This window comes from Trichomonas vaginalis, chromosome VI (genome assembly GCF_026262505.1).
Source record: "Trichomonas vaginalis G3 chromosome VI, whole genome shotgun sequence".
NCBI classification, from domain to species: domain Eukaryota; phylum Parabasalia; order Trichomonadida; family Trichomonadidae; genus Trichomonas; species Trichomonas vaginalis.
The window spans coordinates 1,703,714-1,728,177 of NC_067208.1; the positions used below are offsets into that span (position 1 = coordinate 1,703,714).

Below are 24,464 nucleotides of genomic sequence, written 5' to 3' on the forward strand. Positions count from 1 at the left end.
TCAATAGTTTATATATTTTCTCAAACCGTCTTAGATTTTCTTACTTTTTGGGGATTTTCTCTCAAAATATACAAAAATAGTAATATCAATACATGTGTCTAATATACTTTAAAACCATCGTGATAAAATTCAAAAACGAAGAGAGCTTCTCTCCAAATTTTTTTCAAAATCAAAAAATGAGATAAAAAAATACGTTTGGAAAATTCATTTTTAGCATTTTAGGAATTTTCTCACTTTTCTTCCAAATTGACATCCTTACTAAATATTCATTACATATGGTTTCTCACCAAATTTTCCTATTTTGTTCAGTAAATAAATTGAATTCTATATTTCTATTCACATTTTTCCTAAATGTTAGTCACCGTTACGGTTTTTTCTTTGGGGGCTCGCAAGCTCGCCCCCAAAGAAAAAACCGTAACGGTGACTAACATTTCGGCATAGTTTAAGTCTAGGTTTTGCATTTTAAAATGTTTGTTACCTTATCTTCTTTCAAAAAGTGGCAAAAATTTGTTTGAAATTTGAAAAAGATATTTTTATTTGCATAAATGACATTCAACTAAGCTGTAGCATGATTCTTTTGCATGCTCTGGTTTTTTTCTCAGTTCAATCTCCTTCCATACTCTTGCTTGTACCAGTAAGATCGCACCAAAATTCTCAAAAATTAAGATCTTCAAATTTTATGTCCAACTCCAATTATCAAACGCCCTCATTAACGCCACTCATAGCCATCTTTCATGCATGAGAAATCGTTATTAGAAGATTTTTTATGGCTAATTATCTGATTCAATTCAGATCAATACTCAAAGCCCCATTATTTATTTATAAATCCTTGTTTGTCGCCTATGCGAATAAAAATTCTTTTTATATTTTAAACAATTTTTTTCACTTTGGAAAGAGAAAGGTGACTAACATTTTTAAAATGCAAAAACCGACTAAACTATTCTCAAATTTTATTATGTCTTGTTACATATTAAGTTCTGTCAAAATGTAAGCTATTGAATTTTTTGAGAGGAAAATAATCGTCGAGGAAGTAAAAAGTGACGCTTTAGGAAATATTATTAGAAATATGATAATAAATATATTTGGAAAAAATATGTTTTTTTTCAAAAATTGAAATGTTCATAGAATATTTTGAAATATGTAGGGAATTGAATTTGGTAATATATGATAAACAGGATTTTTAAATTTCAAGGAAAAATAGCTTTTGTGAATACTTTTGAGAACTCTTCTCAAAGATCATGATTCAAATATATTAAAGAGCCAAAATATTAGAGATGAGTTCATAATCAAATTTTTACATTTTAATTATTTAGAAAAACGTATTAACCTCAATAAAAAATATCTCAAAGATTAATAGTTAATTTAGGGTTTCCTAGCTATCTAGAGGGAATTGTTCCTTATGATGTATATATTTATAATGTATGCATCATAAGGAACAATTCCCTCGCTGAAGTGAGAAAACTTGTTCGCAATCATTTCACATTGCGAACAAGTTTTCTCGTTTTTAATAACAAACTAAAGGCTATGAGGCACTGATTATATATTAGTGCCTCATAGCCTTTAGTTCCCTGTAGATAGCTGGGAAACTTTCTCCAAATGATAAGTTATTTAGAGAAAGTTTCCCAGCTATCTAGAGGGAATTGTTCCTTATGATGTATATATTTATAATGTATGCATCATAAGGAACAATTCCCTCGCTGAAGTGAGAAAACTTGTTCGAAATTGTTTATCATTTCGAACAAGTTTTCTCGTTTTTAATAACAAACTAAAGGCTATGAGGCACTGATTATATATTAGTGCCTCATAGCCTTTAGTTCCCTGTAGAAAAGATCGAAATTTTATTGTGATTTTAACTGATCTATATTTCGCTTGCGTTATTTGAATCTTTTCTTTTGCATATGTCATTCCTTTCACTTTTCGAATTTCATTTGCCTGCATGCTCTCTCGTTTTGGTTGAAAATCAACTCAATCTTAAAATGAACTTCTTCATTCTATACAATAAATTCAATTTTTTTCGAGATATATCTTTATCTACCCCTATGTGAGCTGCATATTCTTTCTCGCTAAATTCTTTTGATTCTTTAGAGCTAAAAATCAAGTTTAATAAAAATAATGTTTATTCATAATTTTGAAAACCAAATTCAAATTTGAATGAGAATTTTTGAAAAAATATAGAATATTTCAATAGTTTGGAATCTCTTCAACTTCCCACTGCTTATTAACACATTTTTTTCCAGAGCGGTTTATCATCCTTGGTCCATTTCTTAAATTTGTTGTAAACCTCTCTTGGAGTGTATGGTCGAACTCCAATTTTTGGATGAGCGCCATGTGGCATGTCATTGTATTTTTGCCTGAATTCTTCCAATTCCTGATTGATGCTCTCAAATTCTGAAGACTTTGGAGCATTTTTGTCCAGTGATGGCCAGAGGCGTTCAATTTTGCCATTTTGACGTGGCAGGTATGGAGCTGATTTTCTGATTTGAATGTCATAAGTACTCAAAAATTTTGTGAACTCTCCCTCATTTTCTTTACCGTTATCTGACCAGAAACAGAAAGGTGCTCCATATTTTTGAACTGTTGCAATTGCCACTTTTGAAGTTTCTGTTGAACTTTTGTTACGAAGCAATTTCAATGCTAACAAATAACGACTTTTGTCATCAATTATTCCATAAACCGGTAAAGTTTCTGGTTCTTTCAAAAAATGAATATCCAGATGCCAGATTGTATTTGGAAGAATTGCTTCATAATCCACATAATATGCTTTCGAATTACTTTTATCTTTTTCTTTGTAAATTCCCAGAAATTTTGCTGCCTTAATAACTGCATTGTAACTGATTTGAAATTGTTTTGGATTCATATTGAGAGTCCAATACAATTTTTGAACCCCACATTTGTAATTTTCATAAGAATTCTGAACCTTCAAAATTAATTCTGGTGTTGTAAACAGAAATTCATCAAAAGTGACACCTCAGAAAAGCTAAAATATTGAATTTTTGGAACTTTTGATAGAGCACGTTTTTAAATATTAATTAAAGTAAATGTATATTTTGTAAAGATTCTTTTTAATAAAAAAATAAAATTTTGAAGAAGAACACAAAATCTTCTGAAAAATAATATCACATAAACTCATATTATTTTCTAATATATAACTATTTTATATAAAAATCAAATTCAATGATCTTAAAAGCGAAGGATAAACCTCAAAATTTACGAATATAATGAGTGGGAATATAATGCTTATCTATCATAAAACCATATGAAATATCAATTTTTGCTTTACGCCTAATTTTTGACGACAATTAGCAAAAAATGTTAAATGTTAACACTCAGTCCATTTGAATATGAAAAATAAAATTGACTTTGATTAAATGTTTTTATTTATCATGCAATTCTTCTTGCGACCAAAGATTTGAATAAAAGTTCAAAAAATAAGATAGCTTAAAAAATAATATACGGTAGTGTTTACTAATAGATGAATAGTATATAAATTCTATTAAAATGGATTTGATCCAAAAAAATATATAAAATTTGATCATAAAAAAATTTTTTAATTACTTCTTCATTTAAATTATAACAATTATTTTTGGTTTTATATTTTTTTGGATCAAATCCATTTTAATAGAATTTATATACTATTCATTCTATTAGTAAACACTACCGTATATTTTTTTTAAGCTATCTTATTTTTTTAAGTTTTATTCAAATCTTTGGTCGCAAGAAGAATTGCATGATAAATAAAAACATTTAATCAAAGTCAATTTTATTTTTCATATTCAAATGGACTGAGTGTTAAACATTTAACATTTTTTGCTAATTGTCGTCAAAAATTAGGCGTAAAGCAAAAATTGATATTTCATATGGTTTTATGATAGATAAGCATTATATTCCCACTCATTATATTCGTAAATTTTGAGGTTTATCCTTCGCTTTTAAGATCATTGAATTTGATTTTTATATAAAATAGTTATATATTAGAAAATAATATGAGTTTATGTGATATTATTTTTCAGAAGATTTTGTGTTCTTCTTCAAAATTTATTTTTTTATTAAAAAGAATCTTTACAAAAAATTACATTTACTTTAATTAATATTTAAAAACGTGCTCTATCAAAAGTTCCAAAAATTCAATATTTTAGCTTTTCTGAGGTGTCACTTTTGATGAATTTCTGTTTACAACATAAAAAGTCCTCATATACTAATCTACGCATAATAATGAAAGCAAGTTAAATAATATTAATGATTTCAGAATAAAAATTTTACAAGTCAAAAGATTGATGAGTAATTTTTCAGAATCCAATATTGTGGTAAGGCGAAATTGCTTATAGTTGTACTTGAATTTTACTTCACAAATTGCCTAAAGTCAAAATTTTCCGCAAAATTTCATTTTTTTATCATGCTTCCAAGCACATTCAAATGCCCAATTACAGGAAGAACGCACACCATTGTCTACAAAAACCAAAATAAGGATAAGCTAATTAAATATTGCAATGATTTGGCTGATTACATAAAAAATCATCCCAAACAGTACAAATATTTGGCTGTCGACACAGAAGGAAAGATCAATGTTGCAGACTTAAACGATGTCTTTGTTATTCAGTTTGCAGAATGCTTTGTAAATCACAATGATTTAATTAATTACCAAATTGACGATTCAACAGAAGAATCAATAGAACTTCAAGATGGATTTATCATTTTCGACCCAGATAATGATGTTAAGCGAGCACTAAGATTAATTTTCTCAAATTACTTTATTTACACGATATTTTTCGATATTACTCGAGATGTTCTCAGTCTCTATAAACTTGGAATACCTATCAACGGAAAACCAGACAAAACTGGCAAAGTTACCTTACATACCGTCATAGATACTCAATTCAGGCCAAATATTCCATATTTCCAGTCTAAATTTGGTCTTAAAGATGTGGTCAAGAGCATTAGCTTCCCATGCAAAGAATTAGAAGCAGCAAAAGACCAATTAGAAATCAAAGAGTCGGTGAACTTCTCCCAATTAATTTATGAGAACTTAGGCAAGCCAAATTCCGAAATCATTGCTACTTACGCTGGTTTTCTTCAATACATTTCGAATGATATTGCATTTACAGCTTTATCTCTTCTTGCGTACATCAAAACGTGCACATCCATTAAGACTATGCATTCTCTCCAAGCCAAGCAACTCACTCAGCTTTGGAAAGAAGAAAACACGATTGGAGTTGATTTCGGATCAATTCTTTTAGAAAAAGCCGTGAGATATTCCAAAGATACGCTACAGAATCCAACCAAGGATTTGTACAATACGTGCATCTGCGCAATGAAACTGATCAAATATTATGACGCAATCAAAGAATTTAAGAAAAGTTTTCCGTTTACTAAACAAGAATTAATTCAGTTTCAAGAAATAGCCACAGAATGGATAAATGGAGACAAATCCAGAAAATTCCCTGCAGCTTTCAATTTGAAAGCAGATATCACTGAGTTCCGCATCACAGGTAAGTTGAATGACGAGTTCTTCAGAATCTGGATCGAAATTAAAGATAAAGTTCCTCATAACTCTGGAAATACTTTAATTCACATCTGCAATAAGATACATCCTCAACTGTATGATTTCTTAAAAGCATGCGATGTATTGACTGACGAAGAAATGGCTGAAGCTTGTAACAATATTTATCAAGCTATTATAGATGGAAAAGTTGATGAATATCTTCAAAATTAAATAAAAACGTATTTATATATTATTTCAAATCATTAAATTCTTTAAGATTTGATGTACTTACATGGAAGAAAGAATATTCTTCAATGAAATATATTCCTATGGCAGAATACCAGATTCTAGTTTTAAGTATACCAAAAGTTTTGCAAATACAAAAAATTTGACATGGCGAGCGCATCATGAAATCATTATTTTCATGATGATATATTTGTATTGCACATGAATTTTGGAATATTAGAATGCTTTAATCCAATTATATATACATGCTACTCTATGAAATTTCCTTTGAAACTATTCAGACGAAGATAAAAAGGTACCTCAACATTACATCAATTTTTGGACTTATCAAAATTGAAAGGATGCACATGAAGTCTTAGTTCTTTTGCTATTTGCATGGCATGTATCTAAGCATTTTATTATATATAAAGAATAACTATAGCTACAGATTCTTTACCAATTTGTTGTTGCAATATAACAAATTAATTATTTGAGATTAATCTATACTGAGAGCGAAAATAATTTAGAGTATCAGTACTCCAACATTCTAAAAATGAACTATTCTTTGTTTATTTAGTTATTTCAAAGAAATAAAGAAACGACTTATGAATGATCCAATTGTATATTCTATGTTATTAAGTTTTAAAATTTAAAAACCATGTATTATATAACAAAATCATATAACATGCATATATATTCATAATTAAACACGTGAATAACATATTACAGGATATGCACCTTTATATGTTCATAGTCAGGTTGTTTTGTCTTTATCCAATGTTGAGATAATTACAAAATTTTTGTTCATTTTTAAGTCGACGAATATAGAATTAGAATAAACGATTTACGTGGTAGGTAAAAACGTAGTTTTTGGTATTTCTAATGATAATTCAAACAAATTTTTATTCATTTTATTGTAATACAGAATACTAGTCAGAATTCTTTGACTCCAAATATTTAGTGATGATTTTTGTAATGGAACTTTTTGGATCAATATTTTTGGCATATTCGAGTGGAGTTTTTCCAGATTTATCTGATATAGTGGCATCAGCACCATATTTAATTAGAACTTCAACAACTTCTTTAAAGTTAGCTTTAATTGCGTAAACCAAAGCAGATCTATTTTCATTGTCTGTTTTATTAACATCTGCATTATATTTTAGAAGTAATTCAATAGCATCAATATTACATGTGTTTGCAGCATACATTAATGCAGACATCCCTGAAGAATTCGTAATATTTGGATCTGCATTTTTATCTAACAATGTTTTTGTTAATTTTTCATCATATTTAAATAAAGAAATGATTAATGGAGGGTTTTCTTTCCCATATATTTTGTTGATTTGAGGATTTTTGTCTAAAAGATATTCAACAATTGGAAGGAAACCGAATTCAACAGCTGAGCTAAATGCGGTTCTTCCAGTACAATCTAAATACTCAATATCATTCACTTCGTTCAACATTTGATCGAAAATTAAAAAGTTATAAGAAGTTAATGAAACTAAAAACGAAAAATCTAAGTCATATTTAGATTTCAGATACTGCAAGCTGTCATTTCTGTACCACTTCACGCAATTCTCTATACAATGTCGATTTGGAGAAAAAGATTGTTCGCAAATATTTATTATTTCAAACTTATTGCCAATGAATGATTTTTCAAGAGTATGAATAGATAACTTTGCATTATTAAGATATATCAACTTAAAACACTTGACAGCTCCATATTTTGCGGCCATATCAATCAAAAATTCAAAATTAACTGATTGATTGAAGTTAAAATCATCTGCTCCAGAAAAATGCTGAAATTCTTGTATATCATCCCAAAATAAAGCATGAGCAATCGTATTTTTTGGAAAAATTTGATACATTTCGTCTGTTGTTTTCTTTTCATAATCATAGGAAAGTTCTTGTGTAATAATATTGCATTTGATAAGAATATTCTTCAATTCGAAACATGAAAAATTTAAATCATTGGAAATTTCATAAATTTCTTGAATTCTTTTAAATAAACTAACAAACTTTTCGAGGCACCATAGCCTGTGACTTGCAATTGTATTGATTATGTTGATAAGATAATTCATCTTTAAATTATATTTATCGAATCCGAGTTTGATTTGCGTAAGTATATCTTCTATTGATGTTTTATCTATCTCCCAAATTACATCGGTCAGTTGTAAATAGAAGTCAAAGACTTCTTGATGATTTTGAATTTCTGCCATTATTTGAAATAAAAAAATAATCAAATTTTGCTATTGGCGCCAATAATCGAGAAACATGAATACAAATATGTGGGGATGTTGCTAGAAAGAAACGTAATGAATCTAAGCTGAATCGCATTCATTTCAATTATTGCCTTTTACCTGGAAGATGAGAACATAAAAATTATATTAAAATTATTTTGACTGATTCACTAGAACTGGAAAATATCTTATCTCATTACTTTTGATTCATTTCAATCTGAGATCATTAGTTTATGTGTTAACCGTGAAGTTCTTAAATGCCCATACTAATTATCAGTGAATTAACAGAGTTATCCTTGTATCGTCAACTGTTTTTCAGTTTTCATTTTATTGCTTTTTTTAAAACACTAAACCACATACATATATATCTTAATACATCGAATGAATTGTCATATTCCTTTATTACTCCATAATTTCGATAAATAATGACGAAAGAATATTTAAATCTCAGAGAACGGAACTATCGAAATACTAAAATATAATACAACTACTAAACATGCATGAAAAATGAGAGATAAGTTAAACTAAAAAACAAAAAATTTACAAACAATATTATTAATTAAAAATCAGTAATACAGTCTCTAACCATAGCGACATCATCTTTCTTAAGCTTTTCCGCAACTCTTGCAAAGCGACTTGTTCCAAATTGTTTTATGACTTTGCATAATACAATTCTCTTTTGCCATGGGCCTCTCATAAGTCTCTCTATCATATCTGAATCCAATGATGAATCCGATTGAACAAGCAAAGCCCATAAAGAAGCACTTTCTTTTCTAATAACGGCGGTTTCATCTTCTGAGTAGATTTCAGCAAGTCTAACAAGTTGGGAACCAAGTTCAGGAACGAACTCTTCGCATTGCTTGAGTAAAGCATATCGTGTCCTCCAATCTTTTATGTTTGAAGGATCTAATAGCTCAACAAAATCGTTTTTGTTAGTAAAGTTAAGGGAAAAAGCATGAAGTCGCCATGCAAATGGGGTAAATGTAATCAGTTCTGAAGCAGCTCTGATATATAAAGCCTCTTCGGTATTGATATCAGCAACTTGAACTGCTTCGAGTAAAGCTACGGCTGCATCGTTTTTATCTATCTTTGTGGCCTCAAAAAACGAATCGATAATCTGGGCGAAAGAATTTTGAGAAATAACTTCAGGAAGGGAAGGAAACGCGTATCTAACAGTAGTAACACTTTCCAAGAGACCCTTGAACTCATCAATCATCCATGGAGCAACCTTTCCGATGATTGAAGCTGCAATTTGTTGGATACCGGGGTTAGAATCAGAAACAGCTTGACTAATAATGGTTCTAACCGTATCTTCATCGCACATGCAGTTTGGTAATATCATTAGGACTGATGCGCGTACAAGATTTGATTTATCTTTAGATAAAATTTTGAGAATTGGTTGGACTCGCCAGAAGTCTCTGACGATGGAAATGAGATGTACGGCCAAATTTCTTGTGCTTGGATCTTCGTCCAAGTAATATCTCATAACTAAGTCGGAAATAATATCATCTCGATAGTATCTGGGGATAACTGAAGCAATTTCAACGGCTAACTTAGTCAGATCTGATGTCTTCCTTGCGCCACCAAACTTTATTGTAGATTGTATCGCTGGAAAAATCTCGTTCTTGACAATATTTGAACCATCTTGAGGGAAATTATCAATAATTAAACGGAATAGAGTAGGTAATGTTTCGAATTTAGATTTTTTGTCTTGTTTAATAGCATTTTTAATCTCAGGAACTATGGTTTCTTCAACAAATTGAATATCAAAATCCTCGTTGCTGATAGCTTGTGACGAAAAGGGTGAGCATTGACGACACACAAACTCAGGATCTGTAAGGTTGCAGAGTCTGAGAGATGGAGAACTTAAGCAACTGGAATCAATCATCAATTTGATTAATTGGCGTATCGTTTTATGTAAACAATTCAAATATGAAATATTTTTTATAAGAACAGGATTCAAAATCACATGTTATGCATGATATTTTGATCCGAGTTTCAAAAAATTTATTGATTTTGAATTTTGCAAATTACCTCAGACTTTTCAGAGGATTGAGTGGCAACTCAATCCTCTGAAATAATCTGTGGTAATTTTTAGTCTCTACACTATTTCAATATAAGCTCCATTTTTAAACAGTTTTTAAAAATCGAGCATTGAAAAGTGTAATGAGACGTCAATTTTAACAATTCTTTCAAAATTAGATAGATTGAAAGAAATGAATGTAGAGCTGAAATAATTTATAGGAAAGAAAACAATAGTGAACTATTATAACAATTTTACGAATTATGAAAAATAAAAATATAATATGTAGTTCCATATACAGATTAAAAGTTTAAAATTTGGTAAGTTAGCCAAAATGCCTCAGAAAATATATTGCATTCAAATTGAATATTTAATTTTGAATGCATATATTATTGAACTCAAAATGAATTAATCTGATTGCATTTTGATTTTATTAATTATAAAATATTAACCGCATAATCATTTTATTTTTTGATATAAACGTAGATGGAAAAGTTATCGAAAAAAAATTTAATGATGTTGTATACTATTATTTTCGTATAAAAAATGATATGAATTTTTCATAAATTGAAAGAAGATTGTCAGGCATAGATATATCTTTAACGTGTTTGAAATTATCAATTTTCATTCCTGAATTGATATATCAACCTAGATCTTATTTTGTTGTAAACAGAAATTCATCAAAAGTGACACATCAGAAAAGCTAAAATATTGAATTTTTGGAACTTTTGATAGAGCACGTTTTTAAATATTAATTAAAGTAAATGTATATTTTGTAAAGATTCTTTTTAATAAAAAAAAATAAAATTTTGAAGAAGAACACAAAATCTTCTGAAAAATAATATCACATAAACTCATATTATTTTCTAATATATAACTATTTTCTATAAAAATCAAATTCAATGATCTTAAAAGCGAAGGATAAACCTCAAAATTTACGAATATAATGAGTGGGAATATAATGCTTATCTATCATAAAACCATATGAAATATCAATTTTTGCTTTACGCCTAATTTTTGACGACAATTAGCAAAAAATGTTAAATGTTAACACTCAGTCCATTTGAATATGAAAAATAAAATTGACTTTGATTAAATGTTTTTATTTATCATGCAATTCTTCTTGCGACCAAAGATTTGAATAAAAGTTCAAAAAATAAGATAGCTTAAAAAATAATATACGGTAGTGTTTACTAATAGATGAATAGTATATAAATTCTATTAAAATGGATTTGATCAAAAAAAATATAAAACCAAAAATAATTGTTATAATTTAAATGAAGAAGTAATTTAAAACTAGGGCTGTACAAGATTTAAAAAAACATTGCCGGGTTACCGTAGAGGCCTAAAAAAATCGCGCCTCGGCGGCAAGCCGCCTCGGCATTAAGAATGCGCATCTAAATTTTTATATGTCCTTCTTTCTTTTATTTTTCCCTTCCCTTTCTTTTCTTTTTCTTTTTTTTCCCTCCTCTTGCTCTCATTTACCTTTTTTTTCCTTTTCTCATCATTTTTCAAAATTTTAAATTTTTATCAAAAATCTTGCCTATAAAAGCAGACTATGGAACCTTTTAATGCCTCTTAATCAATATTATACAGCATAAAGCATATTAAATGAAAGTAATTACGTATAAATTTATTTTATTATCTTATTTATTAATTCTTTAGCATGTATTGTTTAATATTAACTTTTCTGTACATTAAATATGATATCTCCAAAGTATGAATGCCTTGTAACGAAACGAAAACTTAATTTTATGTTGAATATTTGTCACAAACATTAGATTATTAAAATATATGTTGGATATCCCTTAGTATGAGACTTCATGACTCTTGTAGTCTAACGTGAGCTTTGGATTGCAAGCTCTGTGGTTAACGAACATAAATTAATTGTAAAGTTTTCAAAATTTTTCATCGTTTCTATCAGCATCTATTTTTCCTTTAAAATAATATATTTGTATGAATACAATATTTAGTAATTTTTTTATTTCCCATAATTTCATTCAAAATTTCAGAAAAAATTAATTTCTATTCAATATTATTTCAGCTTCAAAACACTTCATTCTTATAGATGTTGATTCACTAAAGTGTGATACTCAATGTCTTATTTCAATGAAAATTGTTCTGCAAATTTATTTCACTTTTGACCTCACTTTTTCCGTAATTCAATTTTTTACTTTTAATATTTTAGATCTTCATAATATCATTTGAAAAATTAACCATATAAAAAAATCAAGTTAACAATTCACTTTTTCCGTAATTCAAAAATCAAAAATATAAATAATATATCTTTTTATCAAATATTATTATTATATTCTATGAAAAATGAGGTCCGGAAATTTTGCGGATTCCCGTAACTCAATTTTACGGAAAAAGTGCAGTAAACTATTCAAAATACGGGAAAATTGGTGTAAACTAATGATTTTACGGTAAAATCACGGAAAGTCCCGGAAGAATATATGTGCCTATATGAAATTATACAAAAATGAATCAAACGCATTTTAAAAGATTGTTCTTGTATTATAAATGCTATTCGCAGATTTATTAGTTGAAGAAAATTACCAAATTTTTGCCGATTTACAAAAAATGATTTACAAAGCATATTTTTATAAGGCTTTAAAAATCTTTAAAATGTGACCGGTGACGGAAATCCATGGTAACCAACCGCGGTTCCCGTTTGGAATGCCATATTTAAAACGATTTTATTTATGATCAAATTTTATATATTTTTTTGTTTTCTGTTTACAACAAAAGATCACAAATTGAATGATTGAAAGAACAGAAAAAGTCATTCTTTTCAATTTCGAATATGTTTCATTGTATTTATAATTATAGACCGAAAAAAAAAAAAAAGGTATTGGGGCTTCCAGGGGCTGCGCCCCTTCTAGCCCCGAAGATGTTTAGTATAAAATGAAGTTTTTATTCGGAAAATTGTTAGTCTTCTGGTGTGAATTCGGAGGACTCTTCTTGGATAGAGTCTTGTATTTCCTCCTCTTCTTCTTCCTCCATTGCTTCTGGGAAGAAGCCTTCTTCTGGGTCGAAAACATTATATAATGTGTAATTGAATGACACATTATATCTTTCTTTGAGTTCGCTCCTGACAAAGAACTTAGTTCCAGGAATACAGAAGACTTCTGTGCGTTGGAAAAGCTGATGTCCTGGAACAAATTTGGCAATTAGAGACTTCTTTTTTCCGAATTGTTCAGGAGTTTTCATGACGACAGTAACAACATCTCCATCTGCGAGGTCTTGTTGTTGTTCGGAAAGGTAAAGAGCAATGATATGAATGGTTGCTGCGTTGAATTCGAGAAAGTCGAATTCAAATTGTGTTGTCGTATAGCATTCAAACCATTTTGTACAGTTGTCTCCGAACTCGTCAATGTATTCATCTTGGTCATATCCGTAACTAAAGACTTGGAATTCGGCAATTCTCTTGTCGAATGACCGTTGCATGTAACGAGGAAGATTTTGACGAACTTGGTATAAAGTTCTCAACATTATAAGCTTAGTAAATGTTGGAAAATACTGAACTAAGACATCGCTAAGCTCAATTGGACTTGGAATTGTCTTAGTAAGTTCAATTGAACTAGCAATTGCTTTGTTCAGAACTTCACAGAACTGAGTATTGTATATAGCGTCTGGTTGTGTGTTTTCTTCGGCGTCTTTGAGATATTTAGAGCAAATTTGTTGAAGAATTTCTCTTAATTCGCTGTTAGACTTTTTGGTGGTTATTCTAACAGCTGTGCCAGTTCTTGGAGGTTGTGGGGCTTTGGCTTTGGTTAGCGGTTGAGAATTGTTAATGTTGGCTTCCATTAGACAAAAATGAACTGTTTTTTTCGGACTACTCATAGAAAAGTTTAAAATAAACCGTTTTCGTCAACGGTAACCCCCTCTATTTTTTTATTTTATTTAATAGTTACCGTTGGCAAACCGTTCCATCTCAAATATTGAATGAACTATAAACGTTTTTTGTTTTCTATACATACTTTTTTGTCCAACGGTAAAACTTTTTACACAACGGTTTTTGAGAGTCGTCGCTGTTGACTTTTTTGTAGAACACTCAAAATAGTATAACTTTGTCCGGACAAGTAAGGGTCTATCGTCGCTACAGGAAAAGTTACAGGCGTTCCAAGGAAGTATACTTTGAGAAGCCTTTCCCCCTTATAGAATGAGATAGGACGGTTATTTTACAAAACTGACAACACGTTGACCGAGTAGTTTTTTGAGCTGAACAAAAAGTGTCATATAAACATCTGTCAAAAACCGCTTTTTAACTTCACTTAAAATGCCACGTAAGCTACGTAAGAATATACGTAAGAGGAAGAGAGCATTGAAACATCCAATAGTAAAACTGACACCACAACAACAGTTGCAACAACAAATGCTGAATGACCCCACTATGTTGCAACAAATGTCAAGCAATCCTATGCTTTTAAACCGAGTTGTTGGTGCACAGAGTGGAGGTTTAAGAGCGGCACTTTTAGCGAAAATGGCAGGCTATGGTGGAGCTGCAGACGGAACAGCATATAACCCTCAAAGTCAAATGAATTTGAGTTCACTCAAAAATCAAATAACAGATGTCAAAAAGTCAAACATAGACATACAGAAGCAAATAAGTGAAAACGAAAAGAAACTAGAATATGACAGACACACAAAGAAACTCAATGAGTTAAACGTAGAGAAAAAGAAGAAAGAAGAACAACTGAAAGAACTAAGTACAGAGGAATATGCGAAAAAAGTGTCAGAAAAAGCAGCAGAAGTAGCAAAAATGGAACAAGATGTCATAAATTTGAAAAACCATACTACTCAATATAAAGTACTGAAAGATGAAGAAATAAAACAAAAAGCCCTGAAGACATATATGGATAGCGATGAGTATAAAAAAGAAGTTGAAGCAAATGTAAAGGCAGAAAAACTTTTACAGTTGCAAAACCAAACCGTACAGTATGAAAACTTAGCACAAGAAAGTAAAAATAACGACGCAGCCATGCAAAAGGCAATGAAAAGCGCAGAATATATAAAAGCTAATAATGACTGGTTAGATGCCCAAGCCAACGCTAAAGCAGCCCAACTCATAGGGTCAATAAGGACAAAAATACAAGCGGATGAAGACAGTTCAAATGAAGCTTTAACAAATGCTGACTTTAAGAACGCCTTCGAAGCTCTTCATAGTAAGGTGAAACAAGTGAACGACTTCTCATCTGGAAAGAAACTGAAGTCTGAAGGTTTCGACAAAGAGTTAAAAGAAGTAGCACAAAATATGACGAAAATAACAGATGCAGCAACGAGACAGGCAGTTCAAAGTGCCTATGACGCCGTTAGAGCAACTGTTGTGAAAAGTCAAGAAAAAGAGTTACTACAGACCAAAACAGACCTAGTAAATGCTTTCTTAAGAACGAAAAGTCAGGTAGGACATTACGCTGCAAATGGAACATATGTGCCAGCTGGTGGAACTTATATACCACCAAACCCTCCAAGAGAAGCACCTGCACCAGGACTACCTAAAACATTTACATCGTCACATGGACACAGACACAGGCATGCACAACAACAACAACAACAACCAACACAACAACCAACAGTTCAAAATCCAGCACAACCAACAGTTCAAAATCCAGCACAACCAACAGTTCAAAATCCAGCACAACCAACAGTTCAAAACCCTGCACAACAACAACCACAAACAGAGCAAGGACATAAAAGAAGTAGAGAACAAGGAAACCAAGAATTCTTAAAAATGCTTAAAGAAGAGTGTGGTTTCCCAGATAGTATTGACTTTAGTGACAGATATAAAGAAGCTATTGGAAAGTTCAAGGGAGGAAATACTGACCCGAACCTATTTAGCTTTATGGCTCAGCACCAAAACGGATATAATCTCAAACCTGGAAAATACAAGCTCGCTAAGGGATATGATTTAATAGCATATCATCCAAATGACATGGATGAATTTACTCCGAGATATTTGATGTCAGAGCTAAATGACAATTCAACTTTCGTCATGAAACGCGTAAAAAATAGAGACGGAACGAAAGAACAAAAGCTTATGAATGCGGATGACGTAGATAGGGAAATTGTTAAAAACGGTCTCGGAATATATGAAATGCCAGCAGATGAGGTACAAGAAACTCCACAGGAAGAAATAGTTCAGATACAACCAGACATGGAAGAAATAGTTCAGCAACAACAGCTAGAAGAGCCTGAAGGAAACGAACAAGTCACTCCTTTGGAAACTAACTTCACAGAACTAGATGAAGATTTGGAACAGCCGAAAAATCTTGACCCTCAACAAGAGTATGCGGAGAATATGGAATATTTCCAAGAGTCTAAAAAAAATTCGGCTGACATAGTAGAAGAATATCGAAAAATGTTTGCCGACATACAAAAGACTCCAACACCAGATGAAAATATTCAGCATAGAATGGAAGAACTGAAAAAAAATGTACACAAATACAACAACCCTTTTTACTTACGAGCATTTAACGTTCAATCTTCGGATGAACTCGGTGAAGATAAAAGGTTAAATTTCAAGAAAACATATAGAAATGAAACATTGTTTAAAGTTCATTCAGAACCTAGCCAAGATGGAAACAAACCTACTTTTGTTTCTGCAGACGATGGAACTACAATGAGATGGGGTCATAAAGCTAACCCGGATAGGTGGTTCATAAACTTACAACCACAATTCCAAGAAGTTGTAGACGCAATGGAAGTCAATGGTGAACAAGATATAGCTGGTATTTTAAGCGCGGCTTTAATGCCATTGAAAGATATGAAACATGCAGATATTTTGGACCAGTATGAAATGAACATGGCTGATGGAAATATAACACCTGACGTTCTAGAACATTTATCTCAAAGAACTACACAGAACCATAGAGATGGTATATTTGGTGAAGAGTTTAGAAAGAAAGTTAGGGAGGGAGAAGGAAGAGAACCTATTGTACATGACCTTGCAAACGAAAGTTTACAAAATGTCATAAAAACTTACTTTGCAGACAATGAACTGAGAAGGGATGAATATTTAAGAAAACTCAAATGGACAGTACCAAATGAAATGTTAGTATTGAAAAACATGTTCCTTGACAAAATAAAACCAACTACAGAAATAAACGACGCAAGACTGAAAGATTGGGTAAAAGCTTTCCCATTCACAAAAGATATTGTTGGTAACATGGAAAGAAAACCAGAATGGCTACAAAAACATATATTTGGAAACGAGCTTATTCCATATGGACAGGCACTGTTTGAAGAGCTTGAACCGGAAACTCAGGAAAGAGTCATGCAAACAATACGCGAAGACTCAAATACAGACTATGACAAACTCTTTCTAGGATATAGGTTACCTGAGATGGGCGACCAGAGCCAAAAGGCAAAAAGGACATGGGAAATTTGCAACATACTAGATGAACATAATGCAAAGATGCAACAACTTGAAGCAGAGGGCAAGTTACCAAAGCGACACCAAAGAAGAAGAGTAGAACAAAGTGAAAGTAGTGAAGAAGTAACTTCATCTAGTGAAAGTAGTGGCAATGAAGGAAAAAGAAGAGTTAAAAACTCAGTCAGGAAGAAAGTAAAGCTTGGTCCACGTGGGTTCTATTATGACATATAAACCCAACTATTCTATATTTTTACCCATATGAAATGTACGCCGCTCAGAATATAACGCCAACAGTTTTGGATGCTATGAATGGAAATGTTTCCGAATGGTATAACGAATGCGACAATGCCATTAGAAGGTCAGAAATAGTTCCTGGAACTTACGAATATACAACTGCTGTTTCTTATGGAAACGTAGGTGAGTTTGGAGAAGGTTCTTCAACAACAGTAGATATTGCTTGCGACAGGTTTCATATAATTTCTATTGACAACTCTTTCTTATACGTGGAACAAGACATTGAAATAAAACCTTCTGCCAAGTTGTCTGACAAGAAAGGTTGCAATGGAATTTTCTATGTCGGATACCAATATGCTCCAGAAGTTTTCATGGGATATAAGATATATTCTAACTCTGACTTAGTTCAAACAGTAACATGGGCAAACTATGAATGGTTCGCTTTGAGAAACTCAGTACAACCACAAGCTAGAGAACAAACAGACCAGTATGCAACTATTGAGAAAATAAGAAGACTTGACCCTAACGTTCCAGGAGTTTATGTTAACCTTTCTGGTTCAGATGGAAATGCTGTCACTAAAGTAAAACTGAAACTTAGAGTTCCTTTGTCATCTTTCCTCATCTTCAGGTTTTTAAGATACTTGCCAAACTGGGCAGGAAAAATTTCTATTGAACTTACTCCAAGCAAAAATAACTTAGTCATTGCACCAACACAAGACCCATTCACTCTTACAGAAGTAGTGGGAACAAATAAAATGTCATTCGCCGACTTTTGCAAAGACAAAGTTGACTTAGACTTTGGTTTCTCAAACCTCAACACTGAAGTAAACTACTACTTCAATGCTGCTGGAACTGCTTGGGACCCAGTTAAGTTCACATGCGAAAAATTTGAATGCAAGAGAATAGAAAGCAGACTTGCAGTCTATATGTTGGACCCAGATATTTCAAATGCTTTAGCTGCCAAATATATTGCAGTTCCACTTATGTTCCCTATACACCAAATATCTGTCAAAGACTTTGCAGGTGAAGTTGGAAACCAAAGTGCTGACCCAGGTGCAAGAACAGATATTGCCTTAACAACTGCAATGAAACATGCAGATACTATGTTTGTACTGTTCAGACGAACTATAAATGACTATTCTTGTTTCTACAACCCCGGTATTAAATATCATATAAACATAGATGGCAAATATTATCCAAGAGAAGAATATTCTACAGTTGAGGATATGAGGTCATACAACTTGACATTAGATGCTATGAACTTTAACAACAACTTCACAACAACCATTAACCCTGAAATGCAAAGTTCTATTATGCCATATGTGAAAGTATGGACTCATACAGGAGGTCAAAAAACTCAATATACAAATGGAGACCGTTCAAACTTTGGCTTGGCATTCCATTTGCTGACTCAGAAGATTTATGGGTGGTATTTCAACTGTTGGTACAGTTCAAATACAATATACTGGTGACAGAGACGGTCCAGATGAATTGAAAGCAAAGAAGTTTACAAAACCAATAGCACTTTTCACGGAAGATGCTCTTTTGAAGATTCGTTCGATGAAACCTGCTGGGGCTCCTCAGATTGGCATAACGACAGCTTCCATCGAGCAGATTTTGGCAGCAGGTCAGTAAGTTGTTCTTGAACTGACTTCTCTCCGTCAAATATTGACAGTACGCCAGTTTTGACATAAAATTGTATTAAAACTTACCTTTAGAAATATCTGTAAGTTTTGTTGTTATATTTTTGTCAACGTCAAGAACTTTCACCATTTCAGTTATACCAACTTTCTTTGCTTTATGAAAATATTTTGGTTCAGCAAAGACTGCTATTCTATAACATTTACCATTGTTTGTATAAAGAACTATTCTGTCAATGTATTTGTATTGTTTGTGTGTGTAAACTTTGTTCTGCTTCAATTCGAAGAGATACTCGAATACGTCCATCTTTTTATTCTAAGTAAAATGTCATTCCGAAAAATAGAAGCGTAAGTGTTTCAAAAGGTTTAATGGCGGTGGCAGATGTGAAGTTAAATTCACCAACTCAAACAAACAGTCAAAGTGTTGTTGTCAATGTCAAAGAAAGAGATGTTGAAGTGGGGAAACCATACGAAGACGAAGATGGTATAACAATAGTTCCTGTAAAGAACAACCAACATATCCTGAAGTTAGCAGAGACTTAAGTTCTGTTGCAGATATTCGAAATGACTACATGCAACTGAAAGACAAACTTAAAACTCAGGAGAAGATTTGTCAAGCTTTAGGTATAATGTTAAACTTGGTCGAACACAACCCTGTAAAAGTGAACTCATATGTCATTGCACCTCATGAAGTTTTGAAAGAACTATTGAAACTTTTGACAGAGGCAGACGATATAAACATCAAAGAAATAGAACCCGACGTTAGTTGCTGTGGTGTTTCATATAATGTCATTGACAAGATATACGTTATGAAAGGAGGTGAAACGTTGAACTTAAAATATAGTTTCCCAGACGTTATAAAAATATTTGACGACCACAACATTTCATTAAAATTTATTTGCTAAGTAAATGGCAGAAGACACAATGGTTTATACTATTACGACTAAAAACCCTGAGTCATATAATTCTATAACAACAAACTTACAAAGTCCTCAAGGACGATATTGTAAACTAACCTTAAACACAATGACGACTAAAGCTTGTTTTGCTCTTTTGACACCAGAAGATTTTATTGTTGTGAATGGTAAAAAATACTCCTTTGAAGATACTTACTCAGATATACCACCAACAGGTTTTGTTGACTTATTTAATACTTTAAGGACGGATGTAACATGTGCTGCAACTAGAGCAGGTTTCATTATGTTTGGATGTCCGACTGAGTTTACTATAAACAATATGAGCTATAATACAAAACTTATATCTGGTTTTTACTACCAACAGTTTCCTATAACAGGAAAAGGTGTCATACAAGGAATGTCTGTTCCATTGACTTTAAGTACACCTATTTTATATATTGTTTCAAACTTAGGTTCAAAGTGTTATTCGAATGTCGACAGAAACTACTATGACCAAAAGATACTTATGCGTATAAATAACACATTCTCTGCTGGTTTGCCTATTGTTCATTCGAATGCAGAGTTTTCAACCTTAGTGAACTCAAACACTTTGGCAAGTATAACGTTAACATTAGTTGACGCAAACTTTGTTCCTGTAAAACTTTTATGTCCTATGTATTTGTCAATGACGGCAGAAAGTTTCGAATTGGAAGATGCAACTGGTGAAAGTATTGTATTACAAGAACAACTTCAACAACAAATAGCTCAAGAACAACAAATGCAACAAATGCAACAACAAAGTCAAGAATAAAACAATATATTTTTTATTTTTATAAAAATGTACAGAATAGATGTTTCAGATTTTTATGACTTCCAAGCATTCAGAAATATGTGTCCATTTCGAGACTATAACAAAGCAGTCGAGAATTTGAAACGTTTAGTCATTTATGTCGACTCTGCCCCAGAATGTTATGTTATGAAAGAATGGGATGTTGTCTTTAACAAACCTAAAGCGACAATAGTTTCAGAACAAGAATGTAGACAGAAACTTAAGAAAATAAAAGTCGTACAAGTTGGCATGAAGATGTTAGATGCTTGGGATATCTTATTGTCAAAGTTAGAAGATTTTTCAGTTCGAGGTATAAAGTTTTATACACCTTCTCCAAACTTCTATTCTATCTTCACTGGATATAAATATGAACAAGTAGAATGGAAAGAAAATGTTATAGAAGCTTGGTTAGACCATGTCAAAGAAATTATATGCAATGGAAACGAAAAGGTTTATGAGTATATCTTATGTTGGTTTGCAAACATCTTACAACATCCAAGTGCTAAAAATGAAACTGCTCTCATTATAATTGGAAAACAAGGAACAGGTAAGAACACGTTCTTTACAGATATCTTATGCAAACTGTTAGAGGGCTATTCGAACCCGAATATGACAAACTTAGAAAACATCTGCGGTAAATTTAACTCTTCAATAGAGAATATGAAACTTATAGTTTGCAATGAACTTCAAAGTATAGATACAACAAAAGTTTTGAACTCAGATGCTTTGAAGAGTCTTATAACAGACAAAGTTGGAGTTGTTGAAAGAAAATATAAAGACCAAAGAGTTTGTGAAAATGTTGCAAACTTCATTATGGTTTCAAACAATGCTGTTCCGATGAAGTTAGAAAGTTCTGACAGAAGATATGTAGTTGTCAGAACGTCAGAAGCTCATATGCAAGATACAGAATATTTTGACGACTTAGCAGAAACTTTGACATCTGACTTTTACAACCACTTGTTCTCATATTTCATGACATTAGATATTTCTAAGTTCAATCCAAGACAAATTCCACATACCGAAGAGAGACAAACATTGTTAGAAGCAAACAAGAGTGTATATGAACTGTTCATAGATGAAACTGACTTTGTGTCATTAGATGAAAGGTCATTGTACGATTCGTATAAACAATATTGTCAAGAATATGGTTATATGACAGCGTCTAAACGAACATTCTTGGCAAATGTCAAAAGTCTTTTAGACGTACAGAATGGTGTATATACAAAGAAAAATTTTTCTGAGTAAATTTTAAAAAAAAATATTTTTTTATCCGATAGAAAAGATGACAGAAAAATTAACTTTTTACATAGCGCCAAACCCTTCTTGCCCACATCTTTTTAAGCCACAATATATAGACATAGAACTAAATAGAGAAAGCGAAATTCTACAAACAGAAGAAACATATAGAGACCTAGATAACGAAAATGGATATGCGCTATTCTGGTTAGATTGTCCTTATGAAATGTATGAAAAAAAGGCTTTATATGAAGAATATAGAAAATATTGTTATGAAAACGATATAAGACCAAGCTCTAGAGAAAAATTCTATGCTGGTATAAAACATCTTTTCAAAGTTCAGAATGGCAAATATAGAAAGAAATAATTTTTCTGAGTAAATTTAAAAAAAAATATTTTTTTATCCGATAGAAAAGATGACGAAATTCATCTCAGTAAACAAGTACATGTCAGGACTTAAAGAAGAACTAGACCCATTCACATATTTGAATGTTTACTTCTACCATTTTGAAAAGTCTACATTTGACAAAGTTTGGAACATCGAACCAGTTAAGTTTGCTATTGTGACTAAAAATGGTGCGAAATTTGAAGACTTAGACATAGAAGGTTTGTTAACAGTCAAAGAAAATTTTGACAGAAAGTTCTCAAACCTTAAAGAAGGCAAAGCATACAAACTTGTTATACCTTATGAACCAAAGAAAGCAGACGACTATGAATATTATGAGTCTAAAGTTGTAGAAGTTCAAGGTAAATTGGGTAAAAAGATTTTAGAGTCTAAGCCAGTGTTTGCTCCTAAAGAGGAAGAGAACATTGACATTGACCCAGAAATGTTCTAAAAATAAAATTTTATTTTTACATGTCATATCTCACCTTCTCTGGAACTGGTTCAGGTTCTTTCTTCTCTTCTACTTTTTTCTCTTTCTTTCCTTTCTTCTTCTTTTCTGGTGGAGTTATGTCAAATTTCTCAGAACCATATTTTTGTAAAAGTTCTTTGTCCTTTAATAGCTCTTCTATTCTGTTTTCTATTTCATCTTCAAGAACAGCGCATGTGTCTTCTTTGCATTCTAAGAATTTTTGTTGGACTTCATCTTTCCAAGAGGCGTCATCTCTGTCAACAAGTCTGTCATTGACAAATTTTAAGACTTCTCTGCTTAATGTTTTATGGTTCTTGTCATATTCCCAGAAACAGAACTTTAGAACAAATTCACCTTTCTTGTTTACACTATGTAAGATTTTATGGTCGACAGATGTTTTGCTGTCAAAAAGTTTGTCTCGAATATAGATAGCGAAATCGCTAGACATTTTCTAAAAGATAAAAATTTTAATTTTTCTAAAAATATGTTAGAAAAAAAGTTTGCTGACATTGACAAGAAATTTGAGAATGTTTTAAACAAGAACAAGAGGAAGTTAGAAAATGCTCAGATAAAGCCTATACATGACAAGTTCTTATTTGCTCAGAATGGTATAACAGGTCTAATTGCACCGCCTGGGTCGGGTAAGACTTTCACTTATCTTAAAATGGCTGCACAACAACAAGAACTAGATGAGAAGAACCCATTCTATGAGTTAGTTGTTATTTGTAGTACTTCTGGTCAATTTGACCAAACCGTCAATTCGTTCAAAGATATTATAAAGAAGTCTAAGTTAGTATGTATAAAGGATACTGAGTTGTTGGATTGGATAAAGAAGTACCAAAGAAGAGTTTTGAAGTACAATGCTATAAATGAGTATATAAATTCTAAGTTTAAAGACCCAAATGAGGAAATGCAGAGAATATTAGAGAAGAAACACTTCAGAAACAAACAGAAAGAGATAGAATACATTTCGAAGAAATTGCAATCTTACGATTGGAAGACTTACCCTCACAGATGTCTTCTTATCTTAGATGACTTTGCTTCTCATCCTTTGTTAAAGAACAGAGAACAAGACATGTGTCGAATTCTTAAGAAGCTCAGACACTTTAACATCTCAGTTGTCATTTGTGTACAGACAGCAAAGAGTTTAAGTAAGGATGTAAAGAGAATACTTACTGACATTGTACTTTTCCCAGGATTGTCCGAAGACGATTTCATGGAACTTATGAAAGAGTCCATGGCAGGTAAGTTTGACAGACATGAACTATGGGAGAAGTATAAAGTCATACAAGACCCTCATACTTCTTTCAGAATTCATATCTACGCAAACAAAGTTCAAATTGTAAAAAGTCAAGCTTGAAAAATAAAGAGTGCAATTTACTCTACTTGTTTGAAGTTGTCAAAATACTCTGTTATTTTTCACTGTTTTCATA

General features: G+C 31.6%; 13 protein-coding genes and 1 pseudogene across 14 annotated transcripts, besides 8 other annotated features; 9 read left to right on the forward strand and 5 right to left on the reverse strand.

Annotated features, from left to right (window-relative positions):
• The first annotated feature begins 960 nt into the window (after positions 1-960).
• Positions 961-1,002: a mobile genetic element.
• Positions 1,003-1,367: 365 nt separating this feature from the next.
• Positions 1,368-1,556: a mobile genetic element.
• A 58-nt stretch (positions 1,557-1,614) lies between these two features.
• Positions 1,615-1,702: a mobile genetic element.
• A 1,233-nt stretch (positions 1,703-2,935) lies between these two features.
• Positions 2,936-2,973: a mobile genetic element.
• A 1,167-nt stretch (positions 2,974-4,140) lies between these two features.
• Positions 4,141-4,178: a mobile genetic element.
• A 205-nt stretch (positions 4,179-4,383) lies between these two features.
• On the forward strand, positions 4,384-5,739 carry TVAGG3_0787530 (ribonuclease H-like family; the record flags this gene model as incomplete). Its single annotated transcript, XM_001315054.2, has 1 exon — positions 4,394-5,710. The coding sequence occupies one exon, from the start codon at positions 4,394-4,396 to the stop codon at positions 5,708-5,710; it is 1,317 nt and encodes a 438-aa protein (XP_001315089.1).
• An 820-nt stretch (positions 5,740-6,559) lies between these two features.
• TVAGG3_0787540 (protein ubiquitination) lies at positions 6,560-8,251 on the reverse strand (the record flags this gene model as incomplete). The annotated part of the gene is made up of 1 exon (XM_001315053.1): positions 6,634-7,923. The coding sequence occupies one exon, from the start codon at positions 7,921-7,923 to the stop codon at positions 6,634-6,636; it is 1,290 nt and encodes a 429-aa protein (XP_001315088.1).
• Positions 8,252-8,503: 252 nt separating this feature from the next.
• On the reverse strand, positions 8,504-9,832 carry TVAGG3_0787550 (uncharacterized protein; the record flags this gene model as incomplete). Its single annotated transcript, XM_001315052.2, has 1 exon — positions 8,504-9,832. The coding sequence occupies one exon, from the start codon at positions 9,830-9,832 to the stop codon at positions 8,504-8,506; it is 1,329 nt and encodes a 442-aa protein (XP_001315087.2).
• Positions 9,833-10,628: 796 nt separating this feature from the next.
• Positions 10,629-10,666: a mobile genetic element.
• A 597-nt stretch (positions 10,667-11,263) lies between these two features.
• Positions 11,264-11,457: a mobile genetic element.
• Positions 11,458-12,803: 1,346 nt separating this feature from the next.
• Positions 12,804-24,464: part of a mobile genetic element that runs on past the window's edge.
• On the reverse strand, positions 12,899-13,777 carry TVAGG3_0787590 (uncharacterized protein; the record flags this gene model as incomplete). The annotated part of the gene is made up of 1 exon (XM_001292824.2): positions 12,899-13,777. The coding sequence occupies one exon, from the start codon at positions 13,775-13,777 to the stop codon at positions 12,899-12,901; it is 879 nt and encodes a 292-aa protein (XP_001292825.2).
• TVAGG3_0787600 (protein of unknown function, DUF4106 family) lies at positions 14,250-17,573 on the forward strand (the record flags this gene model as incomplete). The annotated part of the gene is made up of 1 exon (XM_051246662.1): positions 14,250-17,573. The coding sequence occupies one exon, from the start codon at positions 14,250-14,252 to the stop codon at positions 17,571-17,573; it is 3,324 nt and encodes a 1,107-aa protein (XP_051082137.1).
• TVAGG3_0787610 (uncharacterized protein) lies at positions 17,606-18,204 on the forward strand (the record flags this gene model as incomplete). Its single annotated transcript, XM_051246663.1, has 1 exon — positions 17,606-18,204. A coding segment is annotated over one exon (599 nt), but the record flags the coding sequence as incomplete, so codon positions are not given.
• Positions 19,278-19,523, reverse strand: TVAGG3_0787620 (uncharacterized protein; the record flags this gene model as incomplete). Its single annotated transcript, XM_051246664.1, has 1 exon — positions 19,278-19,523. The coding sequence occupies one exon, from the start codon at positions 19,521-19,523 to the stop codon at positions 19,278-19,280; it is 246 nt and encodes an 81-aa protein (XP_051082139.1).
• TVAGG3_0787630 lies at positions 19,586-20,121 on the forward strand (annotated as a pseudogene). The gene has a single exon. A coding segment is annotated over exon 1 (536 nt).
• On the forward strand, positions 20,243-20,923 carry TVAGG3_0787640 (uncharacterized protein; the record flags this gene model as incomplete). The annotated part of the gene is made up of 1 exon (XM_051246665.1): positions 20,243-20,923. The coding sequence occupies one exon, from the start codon at positions 20,243-20,245 to the stop codon at positions 20,921-20,923; it is 681 nt and encodes a 226-aa protein (XP_051082140.1).
• TVAGG3_0787650 (uncharacterized protein) lies at positions 20,951-21,783 on the forward strand (the record flags this gene model as incomplete). Its single annotated transcript, XM_051246666.1, has 1 exon — positions 20,951-21,783. A coding segment is annotated over one exon (833 nt), but the record flags the coding sequence as incomplete, so codon positions are not given.
• Positions 21,836-22,186, forward strand: TVAGG3_0787660 (Poxvirus D5 protein-like family; the record flags this gene model as incomplete). Its single annotated transcript, XM_001289420.1, has 1 exon — positions 21,836-22,186. The coding sequence occupies one exon, from the start codon at positions 21,836-21,838 to the stop codon at positions 22,184-22,186; it is 351 nt and encodes a 116-aa protein (XP_001289421.1).
• Positions 22,594-23,013, forward strand: TVAGG3_0787670 (protein of unknown function, DUF4108 family; the record flags this gene model as incomplete). The annotated part of the gene is made up of 1 exon (XM_001289421.1): positions 22,594-23,013. One exon carries the CDS (start codon positions 22,594-22,596, stop codon positions 23,011-23,013), a length of 420 nt encoding a protein of 139 aa, XP_001289422.1.
• On the reverse strand, positions 23,030-23,239 carry TVAGG3_0787680 (uncharacterized protein; the record flags this gene model as incomplete). The annotated part of the gene is made up of 1 exon (XM_001289422.2): positions 23,030-23,239. A coding segment is annotated over one exon (210 nt), but the record flags the coding sequence as incomplete, so codon positions are not given.
• TVAGG3_0787690 (protein of unknown function, DUF4106 family) lies at positions 23,696-24,391 on the forward strand (the record flags this gene model as incomplete). Its single annotated transcript, XM_051246667.1, has 1 exon — positions 23,696-24,391. One exon carries the CDS (start codon positions 23,696-23,698, stop codon positions 24,389-24,391), a length of 696 nt encoding a protein of 231 aa, XP_051082142.1.